The sequence below is a fragment of the Psammomys obesus genome, unplaced genomic scaffold, assembly GCF_907164565.1.
Source record: "Psammomys obesus unplaced genomic scaffold, mPsaObe1.curated_primary_1811, whole genome shotgun sequence".
Taxonomy (NCBI): Eukaryota; Metazoa; Chordata; class Mammalia; order Rodentia; family Muridae; genus Psammomys; species Psammomys obesus.
Window position 1 is genome coordinate 294933 of NW_026590050.1, and position 10381 is coordinate 305313.

The 10381-nt window shown below is 43.9% G+C and overlaps 1 protein-coding gene across 1 annotated transcript in view; it reads right to left on the minus strand.

The window, feature by feature from the left end:
* Nucleotides 1-325: 325 nt before the first annotated feature.
* Nucleotides 326-10381, minus strand: part of Znf398 (zinc finger protein 398) — a 16101-nt gene continuing 6045 nt past the window's right edge. Inside the window, exons 4-6 of the mRNA XM_055605546.1 lie at nt 10089-10202; nt 6486-6599; nt 326-4176 (exon numbers count right to left, since the gene is read on the minus strand). Coding sequence (XP_055461521.1) covers nt 3023-4176; nt 6486-6599; nt 10089-10202 — 1382 coding nt within the window. The 3' untranslated portion in view covers nt 326-3022. The remainder of the gene's footprint in view (nt 4177-6485; nt 6600-10088; nt 10203-10381) is intronic.

A 10381-nucleotide genomic window follows, 5' to 3' on the forward strand; every position in this document is an offset into this window, starting at 1 on the left:
GGGGGCAGACAGATCAGTAGAATACTTCTGGCATTTCCCCTTCTCTACAAGGACTGGTCCTTAGCCCCAGGCCCCAGGTGCCCCTTCAACTGCAGGGTTAAATGTATAGTTTCTCTCAAGGCACTAGGAGGCAAAGAGATTTTACTTGCTGACGATTTCTGTTGGATGGTACGTTTTCCAATGAGCCACTTCTGAATCTTTGACAACAAATGGGTTCTACTTGATAAGTGACTGGTGAATGAAAAGAATTGACTACACAACAGGTGAGTCCCTGCTTTGAGCCGGACTAGTGAGTAGGATCCCGCATGCTTCTGTGGTTCTGGGATGGCCCTGCATATTTTGTTTTATTTGGTGTTATGGAGCTTTTGTTTTTCAAGACAGAATTTTTCTGCGTAGCCCTGGCTGTCCTGGAACTCTCTCTGTAGACCATACTGTGCTTGAACTCAGAGATCCTCCTGCCTCTGCCTCCTGAGGGCTGGCAATGAAGGCATGCACCACCACCACCTGGTGGTTTTATGGCTCCAGTTTGGTTAGTATTTGAACTACATTCGCTTTGGGCCAGTTTAGATCCCTGCTGGCTATGGCTCCTTCCAGAACAGACATTGGGATGCGTCTGCAGCACTCTGGCACAAGGCCTTCCATTGTTAACCATTTGGTACTTGGCAAATCTGTTGGGTTCAGATGAATTTTAGATGTTATCTAGCCCCACATCACAGGTTCAGTAGCTATCTCTCCTTCAGCCCCTGAAAATGCTTCCCTCACTCTGAGGATAATGCTGATTCTTTTCCTTTTCAGGTGCAAATCTCACGTTCAAGTCTCTAGAGGGTCATTAATTAAGCTGGAACCCCAATTTTTGAATTTCAGAAATTCCATGTTCTCCTGTGGGATGGTGCAGATTCTGGCTAAGCTCTTTATCCCAATACACTTTGTTTCAGCCATCATGTTTTGCCTGTCCCCGAGGCATTTTCAGTGCCTAAGGCTGAAAGCTACAACAGCAGGTCAGGTCTCACACACACTTCTTATGTCTCCCAGGGTCCTTGGTGTTAGGAATGTCACGAAACAGTGTATGTGTGACAATCCTCGAAAGCAGCAAAGTTCGGACAGAACTTTGCCAAGAGCACATTAGCTAGGCAAATGTCATTCCATACCGTAGTTACATTAACTCTGCAGATTGAACGTTGGGCCTAGTAATAAGGGGGAAGCATCCCCTTCCTATCCTGAAAGTGTCCTGTCTAAACAGTTCCACATCTTATTCTAAACCTCATAGGCTACTCTGGAGTAACAAAGGGGCTTGGGAATAAACAGTTTCTGTCCTAAATGTAGGCTTCTACATCCTCTGTCTACTTCAGGACCCACTAGGTGCAGAACAACAAGGCAAGCTGATTTCCACCAGTTTTCTACATGATTTTCTCTGCTTTGGTTTTCTGTCTCATTTGGCTTTGTCCAGACAGAAGCCTAAGGAAGAACAAGATTTTGTCAGAGAAGAACTATATCACAAGATTTTTCTTTCTTTTTAAAAGTTTTTAGAGGCTCACCATTTCTTTCAACAGCCTCATTTTGGTGATAAAAATGTGAGAGTTGAAAAAGGAAGAGGACACAGACCTGGTTGCATAAACTCTTAGGTTCAGATACTCAGATGACTAAACAAGCCCAAGAAAAGAACATATGTTAGCGATGGCCCCTCAAAGTACAACAGGTGGCTGGACATGACAGCCTAGCATTCTGCATGTAGAGGAGGCAGATCTCTGAGTTCCAGGCCAGCCAGGACTACACAGTGAAACCCTGTTCTAAAAAAACCACACAAGTAAGACAGATACGATACTTAGCTCTCAGTGGCTGAAGAAGGTTCTCAGTCTGTTCACTGCCAGTGAAGCGGGGGCAGTCAGGGGTGCAAATCTTCTCCTCGGGAGTGTTACATTACAATACTGCTGTCACACTAGCAGGGAGCAAAAGCCCTGAGCTCAGCGGCACTTTCTAAGGTGCTTGTGCCTTGACAAAGTGCAATGACCTTTGCTGCTGAGGACTGTAAAGAAAATCAGGTTGGTGTGGTGGTGCACCCAGAACATGAGGCAGAGGCAGGCAGATGATTTCTGTGAGTCCAAGGCCAGCCTGGTCTACAAAGCAAGTTCCAGGCCAGTATATACAGTGAAACCCTCTCTCAAAAGACAGAGAGAGAAAAAAATCAAACACCAGAAAAGGAAAAACCAGACACAGTTGGTTGATAAGGGTTAATATAAAATTTTAGACCATACTATCACTGTTGTGGCTGGGATCTCTGGGATCTTTAGCATCTAAAACTGGAGAGAAAATGCTCCTCCTAATTTTCTAACCAGGGCTGTGGTGAAGTTCTCTACCCTCTTAACAGCTGCAACAAGAGTCTGAATGTTTCAAATCAAGCCAGGAAAAGCTAAGAACTGTTCCCTGAAATAAGCTATTGGTCAGATTTCTTGTTCACCAACATTAAACAAAATGTATTAGCAGACAGAACCTAGGCCTAGGAACACAGCCTCAGTCATGTTCCAGGGAAAGGTGACCACACAGGAATAAACAGAGCTTAGCTGGTTTCAGAGACACACAATAACGAGCAGCTAAAGCACATTCTCCCAACAATCATCTCACCACGGAGGAATCCGAGAACAGCTCTGAGCACTCTCATGTCTCCTGATGGCTTCAAGGTTTGGGGCTCTCCTATGTACCTGTCTCTATCGAGAGGCACCTTACGTTCACTCTGCTACCCTGACAGCCACCCTGATAGGATAGGATGATCAGAATCTAAACCTTGCTTTCCAACCCTGCATTTGTGTCATTTGAAAGACAGGGGTACTGGACTAGCTTCCAGTTTTCAAAATACGGTATTCTTGGACTGCTGTGGGCTTCCAAAGCACAAGCATGTCCGTAATTGAGTATGGACCTCAAGTTCTTTTATGTACCAGATAATAATTACTATGGTTTGTGGAGCTTGTGGGCTTCCTCCCGGACTTTCTGCTCTGCTAAGAACATAAATAACCAATGGACCACAGATTTACAAAACCACCCCTCCATTCCCTTCCCCATACCACTGACTAGACTCTAGACCTTCAGTGCTAACGCCTAGGCCAGAGGTTTCCAGGGCAGTTAAGAGTGGACCAGGCGGGTCTGGTGGCTGTGCGGAAGGGTCCCTATCACCCGCACAGCCTCCACTGTGACCGGTCCGCAGGTGGTCCTTGAGCGTCTGCTTGTAGCGGAAGCTCCTTCCGCACACTGCGCAGGGGTAGGGCCGCTCGCCCGTGTGGATGCGCTGGTGCTTCATGAGGTGGTGCTTGCGGATGAAGCTCTTGCCGCAGTGAGCACACTGGAAGGGCCGCTCACCTGTGTGCAGCCTCCGGTGGTTTAGCAAGTGTTCCTTACGCATGAAGCTCTTGCTGCAGTCTGTGCAGGGGTAGGGCCGTTCGCCCGTGTGGATCATCTGGTGGCGAATCAGTGCCGAGTGGCCATTGAAGTCAATGCCACACTGAGGGCAGGAGAAGGGGCGCTCCTGCGCGTGCCCTCTCTGATGCAGCAGGAGACTGATCTTCAGGCTGAAGCTACGACCACACTGCGGGCACCGGAAGGGCCTCTCACTAGCATGAGCTCGCCTGTGGCTGGTGAGTCGAGCCTGGTCAGCGAAGCGCTTGGGACAATCAGGACAGGGAAAAGGGCGCTCAGTGCTGTTGTGGACGCGAAGGTGGTATGTAAGTCGGGAGGGGTGAGTGAAGGTCCGGGCACAGTGTGGGCAGGTGGGTGGTGTTTCATTGGCATGATCCTGGGAGGTGCTACCAAGATCTGCCTGTGGGGAAAAGTGCTTGGGACACTGGGCGCAGGGTAAGGGATGTTCAGCAGCGTGGCTACACTGGTGTGTCATTAACATGTCTTGACTGAGAGTCTTGCCACAGTGGTGGCAGGAGAACACCTGCTCTCCAACTGGAGGAGGGAGAGGGTAGCTTCCTAACTGAGTAAAGGTCACTTGTCCCTCTGAGGCCTCAGGCAGGTCAGTGGCTGTACGTCCAAAAGGTGTCAGGGGTGTACACTGTTGGCTTTTGAAAGCTACATCTGAAAACGCATCCTTGGCTGCGGCTGGTGGAGCAGAGAAGGCTACCGGAACTTCAGGGCACAAGGAGGCTCTAGCAAGGTCTTCAGCTTTGATGACAAGTTCTTCATCTGAAAGAGGGGACTCAGAGTTACACCTGCCAACAGCCATCTCCCAGGGCACACTCCTGCCCTGCTCAAGCAGTCTGCTCTAAGCAGCTGACTGCTCACACAGGCTCGGGGCAGGGCTCTCATTGCTAATGCCAAACCTGTAGGCTGTGTGGCAAATCATTACAAATCCAAGAGTGTGCTTTGATGACCCATTTTTGAAAAGGATAACCTTGGCACCAATCTCCCCATTATTTTCTTTATGTTTCCATCTTATCAGTAACTTTCTCTGTTGCTGGTGTGACTGGGCCTAAAATAACCTCTTTACTCTATTCTACATTCTACGAGATAAGCCTTTCCTTGAAGTCGGCTGACTCTATCTTCCCAGAAATAAGAACATAGTTCCACCTCTTTGCATCTCTGGTCATTCTATCTTCCCTATTCCAAGTTGTTTCCTTTCTCTTTCTGTCTTCCTAAGTCATAGTCAAATCAAACTAGTCAGTCTTTTAAGCCCATTCTGTCCTCAGACTTGCTCACTAGGGAAGCAATGGGGGCAGGGGTGAGATGGGTTTCTTGTAACTCAGGCTAGCCTCAAACTTGTTATATAGCTAAGTCTAGCCTGGAATGTCTCAGGTGCTGGGACTACAGGTTGGCTCTTCACATCCTTGGTTATGAATTATCTGAATACCTAAACTAAGACTGACACGTTTCCAAACCTCAAGTGTTTTAAGCCATCCATCTACTCACTCTTGCACCTAACAACAGACATGCCTAGATTGGTGTGTATGACTGTGGTGTAAATTTTCTACAGATCATAAACTGTGGTATTTCCCAGGTACACTTCCCAGACTCTAAAGAAACACACGGCACAGAACATACTAAAAAACAAGAGAACACCTGCTCTCCAACTAAAAGAGGGAGAGGGCAGCTTCCTAACTGAGTAAAGGTCACTGTCCCTCTGAGGCCTCAGGCAGGTCAGTGGCTGTACGTCCAAAAGGCGTACCTTAATAGAACCGCCAGATTCTATTGAGCTGTATAAACAACTGAGTCCCTTCTGGCCTTCACAGTCTCTCCTATAAGTTACATTATTTATCTTGTGGAGGAGAACATGTGCACGCCATACTGCAAATGTAGAGGTCAGATGTAGGAACTGGCTCTCTGCTTTCACCATGTGAGTCCTGGGAAATCAAACTTAGATGGTCACGCTTGGCACAGGTGCCTTTATCCACTACAGCCACCTCATTGGCCAAGATTCTCTTATAATTCAAGAGGTAAATCACAGTTGGTCCTATACAAGGACACATATGTTTCTTTGCCTATCAATTTTTCTTTTTATTGAAGAGAGGCTCTTAATATTCCCATTGCACCCATTGCATTCCTCTAATACTTTCATCTCTCTCTTTCCTTTTTTTTTTTTTTTTTTTTTTTTTTTTTTTTTGTTTTTTGTTTTTTTGAGACAGGGTTTCTCTGTGTAGCCTTGGCTGTCTTGAACTTGCTTTGTAGACCAGGCTGGCCTCAAATTCACAGAAATCCATCTGCCTCTGCCTTCCCAAGTGCTGGGATTACAGAAGTGTTCCATTGTGTCCCACTAACACTTTCATTTCTATTGCCTGTTTCTCTCTACCTGACTCCCTATGTTCAATTCTATTTTGACTGATTAATTACTGAGATAGAATCTTGCTGTATAAACCTGATTGGTTAAAGTTTACTAGGTAGACCAGACAATCTTCTTGCTTCCTCCTCCTGAGTGCTGTGATTACAGGCCACCACACCTGGCTCTGTTCTAGCCATCTTTTTGAAGTAATCTTCAAATGCTGCTTTTCTAACTCTCACATTTTTCATTCACTTATATACACTCATTATTTTTCCCCTGACAGTCCTGGTTTTCTTTTTAAAATATGGTACTAGAAGTTGAACCTAGAGCTTTGTGCATGTACCACACTTTTATCATTGATATACCCAGCCTAAACAGTTCTAATTTGTCTTTACATTAAGAGCAAGGTTTCTGGGCTGCTGAGATGGCTTAGTTGGTAAACATATTTGTCATCAAGCTTAGCAACCTGTGTTCAATCTCTGAGACCCACACAGTGGAAGAGGAAAACCAAATTCTACAAGAAGTTGTCCTTGGATCTCTGCATGTGCCTCCCCACGCACTAATGTTTTTAAAAGTGTGTTTACTACTTTAAATTTATCGAGGTGGCCTTTTGGTTTCATTATTAACTTGGCTAACCATATCTTTCTTTTCTTCCTCTCTGTTCCTTGTCTTTCTAACACCTTTTCAGCTGCATTATTCAGTCTCTCCTGGTGTGAGCTCTGATCCCTCTATCACTCACCAGCATAGGTGCCTTTGTAGAGCTCACTCTCTTTAGACTCCTGGGGAACTCCAACCTGAGGTTCTTCCTCTTGTTTAATCCAAGACAGAATATCTGATGTTGAAAGGCCAGGCTCTATTTGTGGAGAAAAAGAAAGAATGGTCTTCAGGGACTAGACTCAGAAGGTAAAACTGTGTTGGAGAGCTAGCTCAGTGGCTAAGGCACTTGTTGTTTTTGCAGAAAACCTGGGTTCAATTCCTAGCACACAGTCATCTGTAACTGCAGCTCCAATGGTCTCTTCTGACCTTCTTGAACACACAGTGCACATACATACACACAGGCAAAACATTCATACACATAAAATAATAGATAAATCTCTTTAAAAGGTAATAGAATCGTGTTCATTTATTAAACATGACATTATTAATTTTCCTTTTTTCTGTTTCGTTTTGTTTTGCTATGTATCTCTGGCTGGCCCTGAATTCAGATATCTACCTGCCCCTGTTTCTGAAGTGCCAGGATTAAATGTGTGCACCACCAGATCTGTTTACTGATACTTCTTTATTTTATTTTTTTTCTCTAGAGACATGATCTCATGTAACCCAGATTGGCCTCAAACTTGTTATGTGGTCATGGATAACCCTGAATTCCTAATCTCTCTGTCCCTATTCTACCCGCATTGCTGAGAATACCAGCTTGTGCCATAACGCCTGTGAAACATGACTATAAAAATCATATTTCTAATGAATAGAATTTTATTCACTTAGGGCCTTCTCTTCACACACCCCCAGCCCCTCTACACTTTTATTTATTTATGTGTATGTGTGTATGTGTGTGTGTGTGTGTGTGTGTGTGTGTGTGCATGTATAGCTTAGAGCTGTAGGGGTTGGATCCCTGCTTTCACTATGTGGGTCCTGTGGATAAAACTCAAGAGTATCAGGCTTGGCAGCAGGCACCTTTACCCACTGTCTCAATGGCCCTGACTCCCCCCCCGCCTGCCTTTCTTTCTTTCTTTCTTTCTTTCTTTCTTTCTTTCTTTCTTTCTTTCTTTTTTTTTTTTTTTTTGTGGTATGGTGGGCAAGTTCTCAATTTGTAGCCCTGGCAAGCCTGGAACTCCCTATGTAGGCCAGGTTAGCCACAAACTCACAAAGATCCCCTGCCCCTACCGCCATGTCCACCCTCTTCTTTATATATACATGTATATTCAGAATCAAGGAAGGAACAAAGATAAAGCTGGACCTAACTTACTAGACTTGTTTGCAGATCACAGAAGGAAATGAGAAAAGCAGGTTGCTGTCCATGCTGGAACCCGCACTTTCCTATCTCTGCCCAAGCAGAGAGTCTTTGGGCCCTATCCACCATCTTTCTGCTGTGGGCGCATTTATAGTCCGCTAGTCTCTGGCTGATTTGAAGGACACTGAAGGGAGCTGGAAAGATGGCTCAGCAGTTAAAAGCACTGGATGCTCTTTCAGAGGACCTGGTTCAATTTCCAGCTTCCACATGGTAGGTCATAACTATCTGTAACTCCAGTTCCAGGGGATCCTGACCTCTTCTGCCCTCCATGAGCACTGACACATATGGTACATCAACAAACATTTGCCAAAAGTCCCACACATGTAAAATAAAAATAAAGGTAAAGCATGTGGCATATGCTTTATTAATATTAATAAATATTAATAAAATTTTAATCCCAGCATTAAAAAAGCAGAGGCAGGCAGATTCCTATGAGCTCATGGTATACATAGTATGTTCTAGGACAGCCAAGGCTGCACAGAGAGACCCTATCTCAAAAAAGAAGGGAGAGGAAGAGAGAGGGACAGGAGAAGGAGATCTCCCTTTCTCTCTCTATGTATAGATAGATATGAAGATAGAGATAGATATATAGAGGGAATGAATGAATGAGATGAAGCCTTTCTGGCAGGGAGGGTTCTTTCAAAAAAATCCTTAACTCCTAAAGGGGATTTACATCTCTCCCAAGATTCTGAAAACAGGGCTGGAGAGATGGCTCTGTAGTTAAGAGCACTGCCTTAACCCGGGTTCAATTCCCAGCATCCATATGGAGCTTCTAACTGTCTGTAAGTGTAGTTCTGACACCTTCATATCAATGCACAAAGAATAAAATTAAATAAATTATTTTTTAAAAGATTCTGAAAACAGTGATCTGTGCATTTAATAAGCAAATATAAGAATTGGTACAATGGTGCATGCCTATTGTCCCTTAGGAAGGCTGCTAATTGCTAATCCATCATTGCTTTTATATCTTTTCAGTGGACAAAGCTACAAAATACACACCATTTAGAAAAAGAAAAGCATCATGATTTCACTTAATATTTTGGATTCATATTTAAGATTACTGGGTGTGATGATTAGCTTTGTCACTCTGACACAACCTAGAAAAAGAGTCTTAATGAGGGACTGTCTAAATTGGGTTAGCCTGAGGTCATGTTGAACTGTGTAAAGTGAATAATCAAGCTGAGCATAAGAAAGCAAGCACATGAGCCTACATGCATTTGTTCATTTCTTTTGGCTCTTGATTATGGATGTGATGTAACTGACTACTTTAAGCTCCATGCCTCTCCACAATGATGGACTACTGCCTGAAATTGAAGCTAAAATAAATGCTTTCTCCCCTAACTCACATTTAGTCAGGACATTTTCTGATAGCAATAGAAATGAAACTAGAACAAGTGGTTAGTAGTCTTCTCCAGTGAAAGGAACCAAGGCTCTTTCCCTATGTTGGGAGAAGGGAAACTCAGCACAGACCAAGACTGTTCATCCTGAGAAGGAAGTGCTTGCAGGTATAGAGATTTGGCATACTGTTCTTTATAGGTACAACAATTTCTCTAAACGACAAGACTATCTTACTATTCCTCAGCTGCTAACAGAATGCTTTATTCTAACTACCTGCTTTCCTTTTGGGAATCTGGAATTTGAGTACCTTAGGCAGGGTAGGCCTATGTGATAACTCCAAGAGAACTATAGGCATTGAGTATCTAATGAGCTTCTATAATAGAATTTTGTATATGCTGTCACGTTCACTGCTGGGGGAATTAAATGTGCCTTGTGAGATAGCAAAGGGAGGGAAGTCTGGGAAGCTTGCCTCCGGCTTCTTCCATGTATTTTTTGATGATGTTGCTTCATATCCATTTGCTGTAATATATCTTAGCTGTAATATGAAGGTATGTGGAGTTCTTTGAGTTTGTTTTCTTAATGTTACATATTGATTGGTTTATGTCACATGAATCACATACTCTTTTGATAATCACCAACACAAGCTAAAATTATAAACAATAAAAACAGTATTAAGAAAATCAAATACACTGTTTAATCATTTTCAGCAAAAAAATGACTGAACTAAATATATACAAAAAAAATATGTATCTCAAAAGAAAAAGGGAGGGGCTGTCACTCAGTGGTAGAGCACCCCACCAGCATGTATGAGGTACTGAAGGGTAAAGGATAAAGTGACCACTGGGCTCCTCTAGGATTTAAACCTACACTCACAGTGTAAGTATTTTAGCACTGAATGGCTCTGGACACCGCCAACCCACTTTCTTTGTGTTGAGCCCCCTCTCTGACCAGTAAAAGGAGCTTAAGAGTACATGGTTTTTTTCTCTTTCTTACCTTCCCTGGGGTCTGCAGGGATCTCACTTGCTTCTGGCCTTGGTTGGTCATCTGTAGTGTGTTCTCCTTCTGGCTGAATCTGAGATAAAACATCAGGTTGGTTCATGGCATAATCTAGGAGAGGAGAAATGGAAAGCAGGCATGACAAAGAGGTAAGCGAGTATGACAACCAGTTGCCATCATGGCAGCGGAATGTTTGAGATCTGCATTCAGGGAATTAATTTCCTTTAGATTCTGTTTCACTTCTCCCCCTCTTATCCACTTCCAACTATTCACAACAGCTACTCAAAAAA